Source organism: Elephas maximus, chromosome 7, assembly GCF_024166365.1.
Source record: "Elephas maximus indicus isolate mEleMax1 chromosome 7, mEleMax1 primary haplotype, whole genome shotgun sequence".
Classification (NCBI taxonomy): Eukaryota; Metazoa; Chordata; class Mammalia; order Proboscidea; family Elephantidae; genus Elephas; species Elephas maximus.
Window position 1 is genome coordinate 26,081,596 of NC_064825.1, and position 23,594 is coordinate 26,105,189.

General features: G+C 41.5%; 1 protein-coding gene across 4 annotated transcripts in view; it reads right to left on the minus strand.

Moving 5' to 3' along the window:
• AMOTL1 (angiomotin like 1) overlaps nucleotides 1-23,594 on the minus strand; it is a 178,713-nt gene that overhangs the window by 33,350 nt on the left and 121,769 nt on the right. For all 4 annotated transcript variants that reach the window (XM_049889505.1, XM_049889503.1, XM_049889504.1 and 1 more), the window contains 2 exons: nucleotides 19,313-19,457; nucleotides 18,357-18,446 (listed from right to left, as the gene is read on the minus strand). In XM_049889505.1, coding sequence (XP_049745462.1) covers nucleotides 18,357-18,446; nucleotides 19,313-19,457 — 235 coding nt within the window. The remainder of the gene's footprint in view (nucleotides 1-18,356; nucleotides 18,447-19,312; nucleotides 19,458-23,594) is intronic.

A 23,594-nucleotide genomic window follows, 5' to 3' on the forward strand; every position in this document is an offset into this window, starting at 1 on the left:
GCTCAAACACTGTTTACTCTCGAAACCACAGCCATGGCCTAGGTTTTGTAGTCAGGCCAACCTGGTTTATTTCTGGCACCCTCACACACCCATTCACCTTGGGCACGTGACTTCACCTCTGAGACTCAACCTCCTGAAATGGAACTAATAAGATCTGCTATGCAGAACCACAGGGCTTGGCACATAGTAGATGCTTGACAAATAACAAGTGCTAACATACATTTTTGCTGAGAGCTTACCATGTCCCAGGCAAGAGCTTCACAATGCAACATCACTTAATGCTCACAACAAAAAAATTTTTTTTAATTTTATTGTGTTTTAAGTGAAAGTTTACAAATCAAGTCAGTCTCTTATATAAAAATTTATGTACACCTTGCTATATAGTCCTAGTTGCTCTCCCACTAATGAGACAGCACACTCCTTCTCTCAACCCTCTATTTCCGCGTCCATTCAGCCAGCTTCTGACCCCCTCTGCCCTCTCATCTCCCCTCCAGACAGGAGCTGCCCACATAGTCTCATGTGTCTACTTGATCCAAAAAGCTCACTCCTCACCAGTATCATTTTCTATCCTATAGTCTAGTCCAATCCCTGTCTGAAGAGTTGGCTTTGGGAATGATTCCTGTCTTGGGCTAACAGAAGGTCTGGGGACCATGACCTCTGGGGTCCTTCTAGTCTCAATCAGACCATTAAGTCTGGTCTTTTTATGAGAATTTGAGGTCTGCATCCCACTGCTCTCCTTTTCACTCAGGGGTTTTCTGTTGTGTTCCCTATCAGGGCAGTCATGGATTGTAGCTGGGCACCACCTAGTTCTTCTGGTCTCAGGCTAATGTAGTCTCTGGTTTATGTGGCCCTTTCTGTCTCCTGGGCCCATAATTACCTTGTGTTTTTGGTGTTCTTCAAAGTGGGCTGATACCCATTGATGCATCTTAGATGGCAACTTGCTAGCATTTAAGACCCCAGACGCTACTCTCCAAAGTGGGATGCAGAATGTTTTCTTAATAGATTTTATTACACCAACTGACCTAGATGTCCCCTGAAACCGTGGTTCCCCAAACCCCTGATATGCTGGCCTTTGAAGAATTTGGTTTATTCAGGAAACTGCTTTTGGTTTAGTCCAGTTGTGGTGACCTCTCCTGTATTGAGTGTTGTCTTTCCCTTCACTTAAGATAGTTCTAGCTACTATCTAATTAGTGAATAACCCTCTCTCTCTTTCCCTCCCTCCCACTCTCATAACCATCAAAGAATATTTTCTTCTCTGTTTAAACTATTTCTTGAGTTCTCATAATAGTGGTCTCACAATATTTGTTCTTTTACAACTGAGTAATTCACTCAGCATTATACCTTCCAGATTCCTCCATGTTATGAAATGTTTCACGGATTCATCATTGTTCTTTATCAATGGGTAACATTCCATTGTGTGAATATACCATAATTTATCCATTCATCCAGTGATGGGCACCTTGGTTGCTTCCATCTTTTTGCTGTTGTAAACAGTGCTCAAACGAACATGGGTGTGCATATACCTGTTCGTGTAAAGGCTCGTATTTCTCTAGGATATATTCCGAGGACTGGGATTGCTGGATCGTATGGTAGTTCTATTTCTAGCTTTTTAAGGAAGCCCCAAATCAATTTCCCAGGTGGTTGTACCGTTTTACATTCCCACCAGCAGTTGTATAAGTGTTCCAGTCTCTCCACAACGTCTCCAACATTTATTATTTTGTGTTTTTTGGATGAATGCCAGCCTTGTTGGAGTGAGATGCAATCTCATTGTAGTTTTGATTTGCATTTCTCTAATGGCTAATGATCATGAGCATTTCCTCATGTATCTGTTAGCTACCTGAATGTCATCTTTAGTGAAGTGCCTTGTTCATATCCTTTGCCCATTTTTTAATTGGGATGTCTTTTTGTTGTTGAGTTTTTGCAGTAACATGTAGATTTTAGAGATCTGACGCTGATCAGACATGTCATAGCTAAAAACTTTTCCCCAGTCTGTAGGTAATCTTTTTACTCTTTTGGTGAAGTCTTTGGATGAGCATAGGTGTTTGACTTTCAGGAGCTCCCAGTTATCTAGTTTCTCTTCTGGTGTTTGTGCATTGTTAGTAATGTTTTGTATGTTGTTTATGCCATGTATTAGGGCTCCTAGCGTTGTCCCTATTTTTTCTTCCATGATCTTTATCGTTTTAGATTTTATATTTAGGTCTTTTATCCATTTTGAGTTCGTTTCTGTGCATGGTGTGAGGTATGGGTCTTGTTTCATTTTTTTTGCAGATGGATGTCCAGTTATGCCTGCACCATTTGTTAAAGAGACTGTCTTTTCCCCATTTAACTGACTTTGGGCCTTTGTCAAATATCACCTGCTCATATGTGGATGGATTTACGTCTGGATTCTTAGTTCTGTTCCATTGGTCTATGTATCTGTTGTTGTACCAGTACCAGGCTGTTTTGGCCACTGTCGTGGTATAATAGGTTCTAATATTAGGTGGTGTGAAGCCTCCCACTTTGTTCTTCTTTTTCAGTAATGCTTTACTTATCTGGAGCCTCTTTCCCTTCCAAATGAAGTTAGTGATTTGTTGCTCCAACTCATTAAAAAATGTTGTTGGAATTTGGATTGGAATTGCACTGTATCTATAGATTGCTTTTGGTAGAATAGACTTTTTTACAATGTTAAATCTTTCTATCCATGAGCAAGGTATGTTTTTCCATTTATGTAGGTCTCTTTTCGTTTCTTGCAGTAGTGTCTTGTAGTTTTCTTTGTATAGGCCAAGTATTTTGTCTTCTTGGGGCTACTGTAAATGGCATTAATTTGGTGATTTCCTCTTCAATGTTCTCTTTGTTGGTGTAGAGGAATCCAACTGATTTTTGTATGTTTATCTTGTATCCCGATACTCTGCTGAACTCTTCTATTAGGTTCAGTAGTTTTCTTGAGGATTCTTTAGGGTTTTCTGTGTATAAGATCATGTCGATTGCAAATATACTTCTACATCTTCCTTACCAATCTGGGCGCCCTTTATTTCTTTATCTACCCTAATTGCTCTGGCTAGGACCTCCAGCACAACGTTGAATAAGAGTGGTGATAAAGGGCATTCTTGCCTGGTTCCCGTTCTCAAGTGGAATCTTTTTAGACTCTCCATTTAGGATGATGTTGGCTGTTCGCTTTGTATAAACGCCCTTTATTATGCTGAAGAATTTTCCTTCTATTCCTATTTTGCTGAGCATTTCTATCATGCATGGGTGTTAGACTTTGTCAAATGCCTTTTCTGCATCAGTTGATAAGATCACGTGGTTCTTGTCTTTTGTTTTATTTATATGATGAATTACATTAATTGTTTTTCTAATGTTGAACCATCCCTGCATACCTGGTATGAATCCCACTTGGTCATGGTGAATTATTTTTTTTGATATGTTGTTGAATTTTACTGGCTAGAATTTTGTTGAGGATTTTTCCGTCTAAGTTCATGAGGGATATAGGTCTGTAATTTTCTCTTTTTGTGGTGTATTTACCTGGTTTTGGTATCAGGGATTTGCTGGCTTCACAGAATGAGTTTCGGAGTATTCCATCTTTTTCTATGCTCTGAAATACCTTTAGTAATAGTGGTGTTAACTCTTCTCTGCAAGTTTGGTAGAACTCTCCAGTCACAACAGTTTTGACAAATAAGAAAACTGAAGCAAAATGCATTATGATATATACACAAGATCAAATGGTAGTTGTTTTTGTGCCTCTACCTGTAGGTTAGTCTCCTTGCTTTGACAGAAGAGCGCAAGTGGATAGAAACTGGAAATGGCCCCAAGAGTTCAAAGATACTCCTTTTCTATCTTCACCTTCTCCTCTGCCAGTTCTGGGTAAGGTTTAAAGTGGACAGTCTGTTGAAACGGTCTCTGAGATTGTGATTTGAACACTAAGCTGAACTGCTGGTTGAAGTGCAGAATGGCGGACTCCAGTAACCCCTGTGTAGAAATACCAAGGGTGGGGTGTGTGCAAGGGGCCTGGCGGGGGGGTGTCTGCTGTGCTGTTTTTTTTAATTCAGTGGTCCAACCTACAGCTGGCACTCACACGGAGAGCAAGCTGTGACCTGGTCCTTCTCAAAGGGAATTATTTCCAGGCCTCTCCTGATATAATGGGTTTTTGATGAATTTTCCCTGAGTCTGATATAGCTGAAGGGACAAGGAACTCCAGCTGCTGCCGGCTTTACCGAGGAGTGACTAATTCCTGAAATGCCTGGTAGGTAAAAAGACAGGTGTTCTCCCTCCTCATTTCTCTCAGCTGAAAGCAAGATTTGACCTTTAAAAGGCTAGCTGTCTGTGGTTTAAATCTACCCTGGAGATTACGTGTGTATCAAGGCATAGAAACAGACCAAGCTACATCTGTTCAAGCTCCAAGTCCCATCTGCCCACATAGCGATGCACAACCAGCTCATTTTTGCATCTGGTTCCCGACCATCAAGTATCTCCCCGGCACATCTCAGGGAAGACCCTCTTGACTTGGATGTGGGAGGAGTGGGTGGTGGTGACAGGAGCTAAAAGTAGAGGAAAAGGTTTAATTCAAAAACCTTTTCTCAAATGCTCATGACTGAAAATCTCATTTTTGATACATGAGACTGATTAGAAGTACAGTCTCTGGGACTGAGACAAAAGTCCCATGACTCTCTGAATGAAGAGCGCTTAAAGGACATTACCAGAGTAGAGGCTACAGACAAAGGAGGAGGCTGTGTAGGGAGGCTGAGGGGAGACCTGGCTGACAATATGCCGGCCCTCTGTGTACCACAGTGGAGTCTCTGCATCCAGCACAGGAGGTTCATGGGGAGAGGCCCGCCAAGAGATAAATGCTTCCTAAGTTGAAATTCTCTGTGGGAGTAGATAACTTTCCTGTATCTGCCTAACCAACAACGCTTTTGAAAGAGCTGTACTCCATCCCCAGGAGTAAGTTCTGACAAGCAGCCATGTCTGCAATATAAAGCCCTTCCCATCTGCTCCTACCCACCACTCTGGGTTGGCAGTTGATCAACCCAAAAGGCCCACCAGATGTGAGGTAGGCCAATCAGATGCTCTCATTTGGGAGTCTGTAAGTGGGAGCCTGGAAGAGGCAGTGATCTTGAAGTGGGGATGTAACCTAGCTCCTAGCATGTGGGGCCATATTGGAGCATGTGCTTAGGAGAAACAGAACGCCACTCTGCAGAAAATGAAGAATCAAGCAGGTGTACACAGAAAGGTGGATCTGTCCCTGGCAAGAGAGGGAAACAGATCAACACAAACAATCAGAGCCTCCTAAATACACACTTTTCCTTGTTTCTCACAGATGTTCCAGACCTGGCCCCAAGCCCTGGGGACCTCTGAATGTGGACCCCACCACACATGCATATATACTTAAAATATAGTCCTCTATTTAGGGGTTGAGGAGCCCTGTTAGCACAGTGGTTAACCACTCAGCTGCTAACCGAAAGGTTGGCAGTTCAAACCCACCGGTGGCTCTGCGGGGGAAAGATATGGCAGTCTGGTTCCATAAAGATCACAGCCTTGGAAACACTATGGGGCAGTTCTACTCTGTCCTATAGGGTCATTATCGGAATTGACTCAACAGCAACGGTTTTTTTTGGGGGGGGGGGCGGTTGGAGGGACTTAAGCTAGCTCAGAGAATTTTCTTTTTTATAACAAAAAGATCACTAAGACACTGTCTCTTCTTTCTTTATACCTCTACTCCCTTCTCCACACAAAAAGGAAATTGGTATTTTGGTAACACCTTAGAACAATCCTGGCCAATTGTGGCAATGTGGCAATCCTGGTAGCTAGAAATTTCTCTGCAGTGCTGCTGAAAATGGACTCCCTCTGATGAAAAGATGTCCAAATTACTGTTTCCCATATCATCTCTCCTGTTTCTTCTTCCTCAAGAATCCTTCAGTCCTGAGTTCCCTGGCACCGTATCTTGCAATACTGAACAGATGTCGAAAAGATTCTATTCCAAAGGTCCGCTATAGTTTATGGAGTAACTGAAGAGTCAGATTCATTTGGCAGTCCTGTTGACACCAAAGGTAATTTCTTTTTTCTGTGGCTGGGGGAGTAGAAAGACTGTAGGAAGGTATTTCATTAACTCCACTATCTGCAAAACTTTTTAGGTTCATTCTGCCTCAAAGATACTCCATACTCAGGGGCCCACTCTTAACATCTGCCCTCACCCCAGTCTGACAGTCAAACTGATGAACCCAGAAAGAGACCGCAAAAATATAATCCAAACAGAGTACTGTTTACTTAAGAGTGATCTATTCACATAAGACTCATGAGATGCAAAACATGAAAGATGATCTCCCTTAAAAAGTCTTACTCATTAATTCAGAAACGGAGAAATAATACAATACACAGCAGACCCCACAAGCTGCTGATTTTTTTGCCCAGAGTTTCTGAGGTAAGGAACCTTTTAATTTCAGAAAAGGGTCCCCAGTTTTATATCATTCCTGTCCTACAGTGCAGGTTGCCATGGTTTCACCAGGCACCTAAGACATAGGTTGTGAGCGGGTGGTTAAGTAGGTGAATTAAACACAGGAACAATCTGGTGAGGGTTTGCTTTTTAAATGGTTGAGGGAGAGGAGTTTTTAAATGTGTACTGTGATAAGGAAAATTAAGAACAGCAGTTCAAACCAAATCGCATTCTGCAGAGCCCTGGGAGAGGGAAAGCAGGGGGTGAGAGAAGGGCTGTTCAGGCAAAGGAGGAGGGAGGTCCTGAGCTCTACGCTCCTGACTCAACCAGAAACTTCTTCAGCCCTCACTCATGTGTTGTATATACTGGGCTTCCGAGTAAGCTTTCTTTTGAACAGGAGTTTTGAGTTTGAAAACCACTGGTTCAGACATTGAAAAAGCAATTAAGATTTGTGAAAACGGTTGCTGTTAAAATGCAGGAAACGAATCTCTTGGAGAGGGGAACAAACTTGGGAAAGTGAGGCAAAGTCTAAAGTATGAAAGGGTTTTTCAAATTTTGTTACCAAAGTTTAAAAGGAAAATAGAAATATTCCCTCTTATATAGGAAAAAAAAATTTTTTTTTTTTAATATAGTACAATGGTAGTCCCGGTGGCACAACGGTTAAGCACTCGGCTGAGAACTTTTCGGTTAGCAGTTTGAAAGGTGAGCAGTTTGAACCCACTGATGGCTCTGGGGGAGAAAAGACCTGGCGATCTGCTCCCAAAACCTGCTGCTGCTGGGTCAACTCTGACTCATAGCGACCCTACAGGACAGAGTAGAACCGCCCATAATAAGGTTCCAAGGCTGTAATCTTTGCAGAAGCAGGCTGACACATCTTTCTTCCACGGAATGGCTGGTGGGTTTAAGCCACTGACCTTTTAATTAGCAGCCAAGTGCTTAACCACTGGGCCACCAGAACTCCTCCTGTAAAGATTACAGCCTAGGAAACCCTATGGGGCAGTTCTACTCTGTCACATGGGGTCACTATGAGTTGAAATTGACTTGATGGCACCTAACAACAACATGATATCAAAATTAGTCTAAAATAGTAGTTAGTTCTCAAGGCCTACCCTAAAGGCTAAGGAGCCCTGGTGGTGCAATGGTTAAGTGGCACACAACACCACCACCCTAAAATTGCCACCCTTTGTAAAGCTTTTTTTTTTTGATTCCTTCAACAAAAGAGATCTCTCTAGCATCTCAGAAGCCCTGTGCCACTCTTTTTTGGGGGGCAGGGACAGGTATTTTTCTTAAGAGTGCTTACCACATCCTGTCTTGTATTCCAGGTACAGTGGCTGATGTCTGCCGATTTTATCCTTCCTACTGCGCTGTAAGCTCTTTGAGAACAGGTACTGACCCTTCCTTCAGTGTTTCTAAACCATTCTACCTTTATGAGATTTTAAGAATCTAAGACAGTACAAGTGTCCAATATGTGAAGAGATACGACAAGTTTGGACAAGGCTTAGTGAATAAGAGGATGTAGTCGGAAACCCTGGTGGCGTAGAGTTTAAGTGCTATGGCTGCTAACCAAGAGGTCGGCTGTTCCAATCCGCCAGGGGCTCCTTGGAAACTCTATGGTGCAGCTCTATGTCCTATAGGGTCCCTATGAGTCGGAATCGACTCGAAGGCAGTGTTTTTTTTTTTTTTTTAGTTGATATACAATCAATTCTAATTCAGTCTTTAAAGTTTAAAAATGATCTCATAGATCATTTTCAAACACTTATCACTGGAGAGCAGGAAAATCTAACCACAGAATCTTCTATTGGTCTAATGCAGGAAAATATTAACATTTTGGTCTTAACATATTTATTATATTTTGTTATTTGATCTACTGTTTTATTTATTGCTCTTTAATGTCTAGACCTCCAACTGAGTTTGTAAGACATCTCAGGTGTGATTTGGTAAAATGTGTATTTGAATATCCACAAAAGCTCTCTTAAATATAATTTTCTTAAGTCTAGTTATTCTTCATATTGCATTTTAACTCTAGATATTATACTTATACACTTAGGTATAATTCCAGTCTTTTTATTTACCTAATTGTATTACATTGGAGCCCTGGTGGCTCAGTGATTAGTCAGGCTGCTATCCAAAAGGTCTGCACTTGGAATCTACCAACCGCTCCGTGGAAACCCTATGGGGCAGTTCTACTCCATCCTACAGGGTTGCTATGTGTTGGAATCGACTCCATGGCAATGGGTTCGGTTTTGGTTAATTGCATTAAATATGCTGCAAATTTGCTTGACTGAATATACACCCATTCATTCAGCTTAGCTTCCAAAATGTACTGTTCAACCTTCCACTTTATTTTGTTTTACCTGAAATAAAAATATACTGCTGCTTCTATATCACTGCTGGCAGCATAATAAATTAGACAATGAACTAATAATGCCACATAAATATAGGGTACACAGGCCATTTGATTTTGACTATGCACATATTCATGAATCAATTATAAGCCAAACTTGAAGACATAAACTTTCTCTAACCATCACGGAACAGAAGTCCTTTTTTTGCCTTCTTTTTTCTTAATGCAGGAACTGTTGAATTGGTATGTTTTGCTGTGTATATTTTCAATAACAAACAAACAAAAAAAAGATATGCAACTGACAATTTTACTACTGGGTCTGACAACCTAAGACTGTACCAAACAATTTGGCTCCCTATGTAGAAAACAACCGTAAAATCTGGATATAATACAAAAAGCAATGACCTGAAGGTACTGAAAGTGAACATAAGCAGACAGACTGAGTAGGGGGGTGCCAGCTCATTTGGGAAGGGAAATGAAAAGCTATTCAAGCTCTGCACGTTCTCTACCTTGATTGTGGTGGTTGCTAAATCTGTGCATTTTACTGTATGTAAATAATACATTAATTAAAATATATACATACACACATATAGAAATATATATACATATACATATGTACATGGAAAGCCTGGTGGCGTAGTGGTTAAGTGCTACGGCTGCTAACCAAAAGGTCAGCAGTTCGAATCCTCCAGGTGCTCCTTGGAAACTCTATGGGGCAGTTCTACTTTGTCCTGTAGGGTCGCTATGAGTCAGAATTGACTCGACGGCAGTGGGCCTATGTGTACATATAAAGCTATGATTTTTAAATGATCCTTCTGAATGGCAGATAGGGCTTGACACAAAGCCTGGCCCAAAGACAGAAGTTAATGGGGGGGGGGGGCGGGGCGGGGAGTTGTTACCTCAGGAGAAAGAAGTGGTTCATGGCAGGACTGATCAGGGAGCAATGTGTTGCTGCAATTGCATTTTCTCCCTTCCTTTAACTTCTGCAACCACTTCCGTCATCATTTCTATTCACTTGCTTTGAACAGACCCTTTTCTTCTTTTCCTTCTACCAAACCACAGTCTTTGTAAGCAAAAAGAAAATTAGTAGCAGATGCAAGCTTATTTTTAATGGTCTCAGACCAAACTTTCTGGACTTAAAACAAACACTTTGTCCTCTCAAAGTTCTCTGATTCCATCAAGATACAACCGTACGCTCTCACTACAATTCAGGAACCAAAAGAAATTTCAAAACTAATTTTAAGAAACAACACTAAAATTACTCATTGTATTCTGCTGACTTTTTTTATTATCCAAACACAAAAAGTTTAATTTTCACGAACATTTTGAGACAACTTCTTTTTAGACTCTAAGTTCTATTCTGATCTCAGCAAAAAAAAAAAAGAAATCCTCTTTTTTTTTTTTTGGTATCTGAAGAGGATATACTGGATTATCAAACAAAGCTTTTTATTACAACAGAATGTTAATTCCAGTAGCTAGAATTCACTTGAGGAGACCTGAAAACATTGTTATTAAGTCACAGTACTGGGCTAAAGAATGTGCAGCCAAACACGGTTTCTAGCACAATAACTATGTCTTGTTATTGTCCAGGATTCTTCTCAAGTAAAAATGTAAAGTCTTCAGTCACTCTCTGAGCCGACAGAAATGATCTTTTGGAGAAGGGGAAGGAAAAAAATAAGAAAAAGAAGGTCCCAATTCTAGTCGTGGTTTAACCATTAAACTCCTACGGGCCATTGGGTAAACCATTTGATTGCTCTTGGTTATGGTTTCTTCTGCCTGAAGCAGGGCCATTTGTGCCACCCAGGGACTTAACATAGGGTGTTAAGGGAGTGTACGAAAAGCCAGTTGGCACCATGTGTGCGGAGCAAACCTGTGCTCCTTAGGGTTTTCAATGGCTGATTTTTTCAGAAGCAGATCACCAGGCCTTTCTTCCATGGCACCTCTAGGTGGACCTCCAAACTTTCTGGTGGCATCTCCAAATTTTGTTAGCAGCCAAGCGCACCACAAAAGAAAGGGCTAACACTGTCTCAGGGAGATTTCCCTGAGGAACTGTCATTTAATTTTAGCTTAGACCTGAAGGTAGATTTCCCAGTTGTGGGAACCTAGGGGAAGCAAGGGTTCTCTGGCGCCACACAGGATGCAAATGAATTTCAACGCGTTTCTCAGTCTGTGTTTACTCAGTCCACATAGCTATGCAGCACAGGAAATGTGGACTGTAAAAAAGTTTCACACGGCAACTCTTCTGTTTTTAAGATACTTGGTTTTTCAAACTCCTAACAGGGATGCCAAATGAATAAATACTTTAAAAATCAACAACATGAAAATCACAACCCATGGCCACTCACAGAGACCAGATATTAATACACGGCCCAGCCAGTTCCTCAATCAGCTCTGGTTTTTTAAGCATGGAAAATCAGGGTCTAAATTGGGTGACCTGCATTTTCACACTTGGAGAGGAGATCTGACTGAGCATAAACAGATGCCCTGCAGCCTGTGTGCTCCTCTGGTTGTCATGCAGGTTTGAAGTTTCTCAGCGCTGCTGCCTGTCAAGGCTGATCAAGTGGGCTTAAGCACTCACATCCTCTGCTTCCCAAACCCAGCAAGGCTCGCTCGCTCGGTAAGCCCTGCAGGTTTTCCTTGGGAACTCAGCCCATTCCTCCACCATGAAAACCGGCAGATCCTTTCGGAGAATGGGAGTGCTGATGCAGGGAGAAGTGTTGTAGAATAAACTGATTTTATCAAGGCTTCTTCGCATTTCCTATCACTGGTTATCCCTCGTGGTTCTGTTGGCTGAGTTAGATTTATTCCTCTGTTCCTTCACAGGAGGTGAGGGGAGACGAAGCACCTGACTTCAGGTTACTGAGCATGTTAGTGAGAGAACAGGAATTAGAAGATGTAGCAATTGGTCCAAGACTAGTTGCTTGAGCCTGGGCCTACAGAACCTTTGATTTTTCATAAGTGCACAATCCTAATAAATGTAGTGGTCACCTTTAAGGAGAATCGGGTCATTCAGGGCAAGACAATTTTCTTGATCTAAATGACGTCATCATTGTAGGATTCATGGGTGCTGCTGAATTCCATCCCCTTTGCCCATGCCACTGCCCTGGGGGGTCTGGCATGGTCTATGGACTGGTCAGTGTGGGCATCTGGCCAGCTGCTACAAAAACCTTTATATACCACAACCAGCTCTCACCTCCAACCTATCCACATCAGAGTAATGAAGAAAGTGTCCAGGAAACTGAAAACCAACTGTAGTAATATCACCTTTCTACTACTGTTCTTGATATATCATTAAAGATTCCCCTTACCTGGATATCCTTCTAGTTGAAATAAAGGAAGGAGGGAAGGAGAAAGGTAAAGGAAGAAATTTGATAGTGGAGATGGTTATACAACATGGTGAATGTAACTAATGCCACTGAATTATACATGGAAAAATGGTAGAAATGGCAAATGTTTTGTTATATACACAGTCATGAGCCGCTTAACATCCACGATACACTCTGTGAGACAGGACGTTATGTGATTTGGACGCTGTGCGCACACCATATTATGTACTTACCAAAGCTATATGGGATACTGTACCCGTTAAAAACCTGCTGCTGTTGAGTTGATTCCGACTCATAGCAACCCTACAGGACACAGGAGAACTGCCTTACAGGGTTTCCAAGGAGCGGCTGGTGCATTTGAACTGCCCACCTTTTGGTTAGCAGCCAAGCTCTTAACCACTGCGCCACCAGGGCTCCATGGGATACTGTAGTGTACCTCTATCAACTAGATAGGTTTCAACAAACTCTTCTGCTGCCGTTGCATCAGCGCTCACAGACTCTCCACTCACTTTCACATTATGCAGCGAAAAATGTTGTTTGAAGCCCTGGAACCACCCAGAGCTAGTACTAAACTCGGTATCTTTTGTCTGGTCCTGTTTTTTCTTTAAGCATCTTGAACAAGCTTTGTGCCTTAACAGTGACGGTCAATGTACTGAGAGGAATTTGCTACTGTGTTTGGCAGTTTCTTCATACCTGATCTAGGTCCCACTTGCATTTCTGTTAGCCTTGTAGCTTTCAGTGGAGCTGATCGTTTAATAGCTTGGAGAATTTTTTCTTCGTGTTTGAAGATCATCATGATTATTGAATGTGCCCTGTTCTCCGATCTGGGTTTCTGAACTCTATTACAACCTTATGGGCCCAGAGATGTATACGTGGTTAGACGCTGCCCAAAAAGATGTTATGCAGCACACGACTGCATTTTACCACAGTAAAGTTTTTTTTTAAAAAAAACAAGAAATTTGAACATTTAAAAATAGCTTCTATTCTGATACTAATTCTTTTAATAATTTTGCCTGTTGTCGTTAGGTGCCATCTAGTTGATTTCAACTCATAGCAACCCCATATGACTGAGTAGAACTGCCCTGTAGGATTATCTTGGCTGTAGGCAGATCGCCGGGTCTTTCTCTTGCAGAGCCAGTGGGTGAGTTCAAATCTCCAACCTTTCAGTTAGCAGCTGAGTGCTCAGCCGTTGTGCCACAGGGGTTTCTTTGATTTTCCCTAGTGCCTTGAAATAACAGGATAACCCAGGTATCTCCCAACAAGACTGGAACATACTGAGTTAAAACTAAAAGGATGTTTCGATTAAGCTGATGGTGCATAAGAATTTCAAGCCTGTTGTTACTAGGATTTTCTACTTTTTTGTTTCCATTCTCTCCATGAACATTTTATTGAGTGCCTGCTACATAAAGACTCAAGGTGTTCTGGTGCGGGGAGGGTGGGTGGGTAGGGTACTGGTAAAGAATGGTTGTAACTCTCTCATCTAGTCAAGAGATCCATGCAAATAAATCATGACCACACAGAATGCAGAGTAAGTGCTATACCAGGAGTGTGGTGCTAGGGAGGCTGGGCGTGGGCAGAGTCAGGAGGAGCTGAAAGCGCTGGTCAGCCCACAAAGGCGGAGGTAAGGCAGTGTGCCCATATTGGAAAACATCTATTTAACCTTTCCTTTGTAATGAAGCTTGATAGAACCCACAATATCTGATGCAATGGGACCCAAAGAACCAAAAAAAAAAAAAAAAACCGTGCTGTTGAGTCAATTCTGACTCATAGTGAACCCAGTGGAGAATTGGGATAATCTCCTTACGTTCTATGTGGGTCAACAGAATTAAGGTTTATGTCATTGTAATTTCTACTTTGCATTTCAAAAAAAAAGACCATATCAGACAATATAAACCTGAGGGACTTTCTTTTAGGAAATTATTTCAGTCTCTTTCAGGTTTTATTTTTAGACCAAGGCACTGAAAATAAGAGTCAAGGATAAGATGATGACTACAAGACATGCTGAAAATGGCAAATTATTATTTTTAAAACAGTGTGGTCCCACATATTTTTTTCTGTCAATTTTTAAACCCGTGAGAATTTTAAGAGAAATCAAATCCACCTAGTTATGACTCATTCACGCCCATTACTCATCAATATGTTGTTTTACATGAATCACTGAAAGTCTAAGGAATCTTTTTTTCTTAGAGAGGGACACCCATTAGGAGCCAGAATCTACCTGAAATAGACTTAAGTTTAACTGAATATGCTAAACCTGGAGCGCCTAAAAAATCTCAGAGAGGGGGAGGTTAGTCCTTGTGTATCCTTTAAACATGGTTGGTTTTATCCTGGGATAATATGGGCATGCCAGAGCTAATTAGGTTCCCGCTCGATCCAAGAATGTGACAAGGCCCTGGCACATCTACTTAAAAACCCCTCTAAAATGAAATTTCATACCTACCAATCTAGTTTCTCCACGTCTGATATTTTATTTTTGGCTTTCTGGCCTAAAGCTGATGGGAATTCTGCAGAGTTATCAATTTTCGGAAAGAAATGGTACAAAAAGTTTCACTTCCTGAGAGACATGGCTAAGAATGGTAAGAGACATTCCCAGGGCACTGCCTTAGCTGACTGTGACCTTCCTCTGATGTGTGTGTGTGTCCACAAATAAATGAAGGGGAAAATGGGAACCTCAGTTAAATTAAAGGACAAAGGCGGCCCAGTTTTACACAGTCAGACCAAGCAGGAATTGGCAAGAGGCCATGTTTTCAAGAGCAATTTGGCTTCGATATCACTTATCTATAAGCCATGAAAACGTGGAAATAAAGCAAACAAGCAAAAACAGAAAATAAACAAACAGGAAACTCTGAATTCCTCCAAAGAGAAAGTTGCAACACCATGAAGCAACAAGAAAAAAAATCCTCACAGTCGTCAAACTCCTAAGCACTTAAAAAAAAAAAAAAAAATTAATTCTGCATAACTTTTAATAAAGACAAATCTCATGATTTACCTTTAGAGTTGAGTAGTAACTACCCAGGCACTCTACCAAGGCCTTTATCAGGCTCAAACTTAAGAACAGAGAGTTCAGTCTTTAAAACTACCTGGGGCAGCAGGGAAATTTAAAAATTGGATAAGAAAGAACTCCTCCACTAAGAGTTTTCAAGTTTCACCTACCACTTATACTGACAGTTGCTTGGGTGTTCTTGAACCAGTACTCCTAGCTTCAACATGAACACTTAGCAAAAAGTTGAACACGTTATTCCCTACTTCCCCATTGGCCAAGGTGGGTTTCAGGGGCTTTACAACTTAGCCGTACCTTCTCGGTACTTATTATCCGAAGAAATCACTACTGTTTGCTGTGCAGTCTTGTCTTTCTTAGCCAAGTGCAAGAATCCCAAAAGATTCATTTAAAAAGAATGGCCTCCTCTTGAGTGGGCAATATTTATAATTTTGATTACTAGGGGTTTGAAATTCATTCTAATAATAGAGCTTCTAATAGAACACATAGACAATGGAACACATTAACTAGGAAGACAGGGAATAATTTACACCTGCCATTTTCTGCCCACATGTTAAAAAGAAAGACTGACTGACAGCACCGCCCATCACTAGCCTTCTGAGTATCTCTGCACCTATTGTTACAACTTCTCACTTAGCTATGGGTCACAAGGTGAGATGATTCAACATGCTCAGACCTTAGCTCTATCTAATCGCAAACCGGCTCTTCCTGCTTTTTACTGCTGAATAGCGACCATTCATCTAGTTACCCTAGTCGCACTCCTTTCTCCTTCTCACACTGCTATTATTCAGCCGGTCACCAAGTCCTACTGATCTGTCGCTACACTTATCCGTTCCCTACTCACCATCGTTACTTCTACTGTCTTAGCTCAGAGACTCTATATCTCTTGCCCAGATACTAAAAATATCTGCTAACTAGTCTCCTTGCTTCCAGGTCAGTCCTTCATGAATTCCTTTTCTACTTTGCCTCTTGAGCTAGTTTCCGAAATACAAGTCTTGTCAACAATGAAATCATTAACATTTGAAAATAACCTAATCTTTATAATCTTGGAGTGTTAAAGGCTTTTCTATGTATGACATAAAATCTAAAAGATATAAATAACCCATTGCCCTTGAGTTAATTCCAACTCCCAGCAACCCTATAGGACAGAGTAGAACTGCCCCATAGGGTTTCCAAGGCTGTAATCTTTATGCAAACAGACTGTCCACTTTTCTTTCATGGAGCTGCTGTGTTGGTTCGAACTGCCAATCTTTTGGTTAGCAGCCAAGTGCTTAACCACTGAACTACCCGGGCTCCTTAAAATACATAAATACGGTTACTTACACAATATTCTGTAATATAAAGAACACTATAATCAAAGTCAAATAACTGGGCAAAATATCTGTTATATACGGTAGGGGAAAATGCTAATTTCCTTAATATACAAAGAGTTTTTACAACTCAATTAAAAAAATTTTCTGTAAAGTTAAAACAATATCTTGAGCCCATCCCTTGGCCACACAGGAAGACAAAAAGCTAATGTAAATAATTATAAAGCCGTGAGGAGGGCACAAAGTATCTTATAAAGACTAGGTGTAGAAAAATTGGTTAGGTATCACTGTTACCAAATCTGATCCAAATGCCCTGCCTGGATTCAGTGACATCACACATAAACACCGAGAGAGATACATTTACACAGTTCAAAATGCCTCTAAATTCCCTTGTTCTTGCCTTTGGAACATAGAGGGCACATGTTTTCACAGAACAAATCCTTCCCTGTAAAGCTGGAAAAAGGCCTTTTTGCCTGCCTTACTGACGTTTCAGCTTTGAGGCAGAAAATTAAAGAGTCTTCAGGAACATTTTTGAGATCACATAACATGAAACCCAATTATTCCATTAGCATCTGCCTGGGTTAGGAGGCCCGAGGAAAAGTCCATCAGATGAAACTGAATGGCTTTTCCATTTTGACCTGAACTAAGTGATCAAATAATATCCCTTGGCAAGAAGGCAGAGAATTGGCAGAGTGTGCAAAATATAACTGTCACAAAGACACTTCCTCCACCTTGGCATACTATCACTCAGAAGTAACATATCCTAAATGCAAATACTACAGATGACTCATTTTTCAAACAAAAGTTCATATGAGATAGCAAATTTACTGCACCAGTAAGGAGAGAGAAATTTTGTTAGAAAAGTGAGTAATTCAAGGTGCCAATACAGCTCTTTATGTGAATCAGAACACAGGCCAATTCACCTACTGCAAGACTATGAAGGAATCTGGGACAAAAGCCCTAGGTGGTATTAGTGTCCATTTGCCAAAAACAGAATTTTAAAAGGGAAGCCTGATCACTGGAATGCATTCATGAGTAAATTTAGGGGAAATGAAAGGCTTAAACCCAACCAAACGACTTTGGGAATTAGAAAACTTAACCAATTAGTCTCTAGCCCTTGAAACGTAGGGCCGTACTGAGAGATGCAGACATCAGAATACCAGCATCACAGGATGACAACTAGCACCTGAATATATGACTTTTTCTTATTACAACTATCTTTAGTGTGCGAACACTTACAATGTTGTTGACACTTATGCATTAGAAATGCATCCAATTTTCTAAACGGCTTTAAAAAAAAGACTTTGAAAAAAGATTTTAAAAATATGTGGCATGTACAATGAACCTGCAGAAATTTAAGCCTTGACCAATGGTTTCTTAAGACATCTAGAGGCATAGAAAGGACTGTTCATTATTCCTGGCAGAAATGGGCTCAGTGATTTTTGGAAACGAGATCACATATTGAGGACACTCAAGCTGGTGTACGATGTGATCGTTTAGATGATGTACATGCTGGTAAGGAGCAATCAGCCTAGAACAAGCCTACGTGAGCTCAACCTAAGCAAGCATAAAACAAGCCAAAAGAACCAGATTCTGGCACTGGGCCTCTTTCTCCTTCCACCAGAGAAAATGGGTTGTGACTTATTTAAAGTAATGAGTGCCAGGAAATACTGCAATATTGCTATCCCTTGGAGGGCACCATAGACAGACAGACAGACAGAAGGATGGAGTAAACATTACTGAAATAACGCCCACCTACCCTGGCTCTGTCTCTGGCAGACCAAACCAGAAATCAGGCTGTTGGCCACATGGGTAGTTCATGTGAGACCCAACAGTTTGTATGCTAAATTAACAAACAAAGACCAAAAAGCACAAAAACGTACCTTAAAATGAGTGTGGTTTTTTTTTTCCTCCCTCAAGCTCCCAGTTTTTAAAAAGACCCACACTGGGATAAATAAAAGTGGAGACTCACTCTGGGAAGCATAGTGCCCCTCCGCGGCTTTGTCTTCATGCCCATCGTACTCCCTGCTGGACAGCTGCCTGTTGGCGGTCTCCAGTCGATCTATATATTAATGGGAAATGGTTAAAAATAAATACATATGGATTTAAATCATCATTTACCTGAGAAATGAAATGGGTGCCAAGAACTCAGTATGAAGAGATGCTCAAAGATGCTCAGGCAACAGTCAAAGTCTGAACAACTCTGGCAGAGGAGCAATACCCACACTCCAAGATACCAAAAGGAAAGTCTTCAGAAGCCACACTGGAGGATCTAGCTAGCGGAACTACCAGTGCATTGAGTGTTCTGGTGACATATAATGCAACTGGAAAGTGGTGTGACTGACTGAAAATGAAGTGAAATTTATTGGGTTAAATCATCTTGCATTTTGGAGTTTGCCAAGATATTGCAGCAGGTGGCCTCTGCTTTTCAGGGAGTCTATGTGTCTACTCTTTTCATAGCTGTGAGCTTTTTTTCTCCTTGGAGGAAGAACCTATGTCTAGCTCTGTCTTCTATGCTCTTTCTATCAAGTGTTAAAAGCACTGGCTTTCAAATAATGCTACCAAACGACTCGCCTGATGTAGAACGGATCGTCATCCAATATTGGTCTTTTCAAATATTCCCATTCACCTGGTCACAGGTCACCGATAAGTACTTTTAAAGCAAGAACAAGCTGCACATGTGCTCCCTCCCTTTCATGGACTCACGCATACAGGTGTCACTTCTAAGGCTTAACGTGCCACCTGCGAGCTGCAAGGCAGAAAAGAACAATTCTGCTCTTTGAGGATGGCTCCCCCTCACCCCCGGGTGGAATTTACAAGATTATCTAGCACAGAGTAGCACCTACAGCAAAGCAATTTGGCCCTGAAATCGGGCAGTTGGCCACATGGGTGGTTCAGGGGATAAAACGTGAATCAAGTTTGACATGCCTCGGAGGTCTCTGTTGAAATCGTGAAGTCTTCTAATCTCGCCTTCCAGTTTGTTTCTCATCGCCTTGTCCAGCGACTCTCGCTTGCTTGTAGATTTGACCAGGCTCTCATAGGCTTCCGAAATTCTCTGAAGTTCTTTTTCAAACTAAAAGAAAGAGCTGGCATTAAAGTGGGACTTTTGACATTCACATTGGCCATTTTAGTAACACTCATTCTTTGATATTTCAAGTGTCAAGGCAGCCTTTCTGCATCTCGAATTTCATCTCTACCAAACTGTGTAATCCATTTCACCCCACCCAATTCGTCAAAGGGCTACCATAAAACCAAAATAAACCAAGTCCGTTGCTATTGAGTCAACTCTGACTCATGGCGAACCCATGCGGTGCAGAGCAGAACTGTTCCATAGGCTTTTCTTTACAGAAGCAGATCACCAGGTCTTTCTTCATGGTGCTGCTGGGTGGGTTTGAGTTGCCAACCTGTAGGTTAGCAGTTGATCGCAAACCCTTTGTGCCACCCCAGGACCTTAAGGGCTACTAGATGACTCCGTAAATAACAAACTCACAATCTGGCCAGACTGTCTGATGTCACCTTATAAAAGTCTCTCTGTACAAAAATCTGGTAGAGGTGAATATAAATGTAACTTAAACACTTATATTTCGTATGGCAATTTATACCTATTATTATTATTTCCAGTTATCATAAGGAAAAATTAGACAAAAATTAAAGGACTACAACTAGATTCCAAACTTCAGATTCCAAATACAGTGCTCTTTCCCGGGGTTTTCCTACTCATCCCTAAAGGAATATAAAATCCACTTGAAGAGAAACTACATTACTTACTGTTTTTAACTCTTTATCTATGAAATGATCCCTATAAAGAATTAATGAAGGTGTATCCAATTGTAAACAAATGTACCATTGGAAGCCTCTTTATATGCAGGAACTGGTAGGTACATGACTATAACTTTTTCCCCCTCATATTTCACTACATCAAGAACTGTGATTGGGGATCCTTTAATCTATGGCATATATGAATCTATAACAAGTAGTTGTCACTTTTATGGCAGGAGTCTAATTGTGTTTCTGAAGTAAATATCATAGATCATATTATGAGTAACGTCAATGCAGGAGACCCGGTAGAGAGTGCCTGCAAACATGGAACCATGACGAGTTGCTGATAAAAGTTGGATAGGAGACAAAGCTTACAGGGTTGACAGCTTTAGTGCCCTTTACTGGGCACCAAGAGATTTGTACCAGGTTTTCGGACCCTCCACAGAAAAGCTGTGTCACCATGAGGCAGGCATCCTGTTTTCTGAAGCCCAAATGGCCAGGTCAGAAAGTCCTGCTGAGGCTCCTGTAAAGGGTATATATCCTAACAGACATATGTTGTACACTTACTATGTGTTAGAATGGATTCACACAGTCGCTGCCAACAGTGGGCTCAAAAATAACAATGACTGTGAGGATGGTATAGGACTGGGCAATGTCATACACGTAGGGTCACTATGAGTCAGAACCTACTCCATGCACCTAACAACCACCACAGAGGCAGAAACGATTCTGGGTGCTGAGATGCACTTCCAAGCGCAAAGTAATAACAGGTGTAGCGGTGAGATGATAGGACAGCCTAAGGGTAAAGGAATTTTGCGGGTTCAAGGAAGGAGTTTCATGAAAAAAAGATTGTAGAGAAAGTGAAATTTTAGAAAAATGTCTTGAAGGATGAACAGAAATTTGCCAGGCAAGGGGAAAAAAAAGCCGAAGGGTATTCTAGGCCGAAGATGTAACATGAGCCAAATCACAAAGCCATGAAGTAAGTGCAGTCTTTGATATGGCATGCAGTCCAAGGGATTAGAGCAAGGTGGAAGTGGAGAAGCTAGGGCCAAAAGTATGGACTTTGTTATGAGGCAAAGAAGAATTACAGGTGAAGGCAGTGGCTAAAGGGACTGGGTTATAAGCAGATGGCCAGCATGATCGTATCTGTATTTTTATAGGGATAAAACTGAAGGATGGGGTTGGAGGGCAGGGAGTTGAAAAAGAAAGCAGGAGAAAAGAAGTCTAAGTAAGATGCTAATGTAAGTGGTTCAATGATAGATGAAAGAGTGGGAACTAGGCTGACTAAAAGAACAAATTCCAAAGACACTGAAGAGTAGAATTAACAGGTTTCGGTGACTAGGTCTGGATGGCCAGGGACAGAGAAACCAAAAACAATATAGACATTCATAGCTTACAAGACTTGGCAATAAGAACTAACCAAGATAAGTGGCTATAAGAAAAACAGGTTTTCCAAAGAAAGAAAACCAGTCTGGTTTTGGAGATAGTGTACCTAAGGAGCCTTCAGAACATCTTGGCAAAGATTCCCAGTAAGCCGTTGGTGATACGGGTCTGAAAGTTAGGACAGCAGTTGTGATGTCATCAGCATTCAAGGGACAGATAGAGTCGTAAAGTGGAGACCACTTAGGGAGTTCAACGGAGGAGCATTAACACCAAGGGAGTGGGTGGGGCAGAAGAACCAGTGAGAGAGACTGCAGGGCCGTAAGCAAGTGGGGTCATAGGAGCCAGGAAGCCAAAAGCTTAAAGGAGGACAGGGAATGTGGTCAATATCCCCAGAGGTTACAGTGGCGCTAAGACTGATAAAATCTGAGAAGAGGTCAGTGAAGAGGCTGGACAGAGCTGTTCCTGCTTAGCTGCAGCTAACGGGGTGAAACCAAGGTTACCAACGCTCCTTTGGTACCATGTAATATTCCCAAAAGCCTCCTTAAACCAGAGTTGGCTCTTCCATGTTCCCATTGTTTCAATGAGGCCTTTCTGTTTCTTTCGGAAATATCATGAACTGTTGGTAATGTGGCAGAAGAGAGAACAACATGTCCTGAACTTTGTTCTCAGTTCTACCACAAATGACGTTACTTCTTTTTAATTTTGTTTTCAAAAGAGATAGCTCCAAGACACACCACCACTTGTAGGCTAAATTCATCTACAAAAGGTGGCCTTTGTTTTCAGACAGATGGGCATGTTGAAAGGAGTCTTCTTCAAGGTCAAAGGGCATCACCCATCTCTTAGTGAAGGAAAGTACCATTAGGCCTGAGGCAGTCCCCAGGAGGTACCCAAGAGTGGTGTACATCCTTCCAGCCCAGGACAGCTTCTTAACTACCCCACCCTCAGGAACCTTTCCCTTTATCAGTTTTTATAGTACTGTTAGCTGTTGTATTCATCCAAATGGAAGTCTGGTGTGCAAGTGTATTTTGTCTCTGATTTGACTGTTAACTTCATGAGGGCAGAAGTTGCCCTTGCAGCCTAGGAACTGTGCCCTGCCCATGACAAAAATACTGACCATACAGTTAATATTGAACTTGTAACTCTTAAAGGCTTGGGCACTGATATTCTATACCTGATTCACTAAAAGGGCTTCCCTCTCTCTACACACTATAAATGGAAACTGTAAGATCCCTACAATAGCTTACTTTTCTGTCTCAAACGCTAAAACAGTCAAGAATCAGGATAGGGTTATGTGATTAGAAGGTACCGAGACAGAAAGGGAATGGGCCTTAGTTCAGGACAAGGTATTTCCTGTGAGAAATGACAGCTGTCATGATAGAGAGGGATTCGTCCCCTTTACTGTGACTGTAGAGGACAGAACAAAGACTTAAAAGCAGGAAGATAAAAAGATGCAGACTTGAATTCAATATAAGGAAGAATTTCCTAACTACATTTTCTAGAAGAATGCTAGTATACAGTAGGCAGTGAGCCTCTCTTCTCTGGAAGTATTCAAGTAAAAACTGAATGGCCTCCTTTCAGGAACATGAAGCAGGGATTTCAGGCATCGGAAATTGGATTAGAGTCATTTCAAGAGTTTTACGTCTAAAGCTCTATGATTCCTGATGGCACACTCCTTCACGGTAAGAACCACACCTTCTTCGTATCCTCCATGTCTTGAACATATTCAGCACCCACGGATGTTCATTAAAGATGAAGAGAAAGCTGCGCAGTCTGGCTTTGATATAAAATTCGTCTGGCTCAGTTCAGGCTCTACCTGTGACTGCATGGACAGAATATTGGGTTTGCCCTCACAGCTCCCACCTCTTTCCGGCCCAGGTGTCAGGACGCTCTCAGTCTAGGCCATAAATCAGTAAACCGGTTGCTGTCGAGTTGGCTCTGACTCATGGCCACCCTGAAATAACACAGAGTACATGCAGAGGGGAAAGCCCTGCACAGCTTCCGCTGGAGCTGTTGCCATAAAGCGAATGAGCAAAGAAGACCTGAGAAAATCTCAGCCATTCCAAGCTCC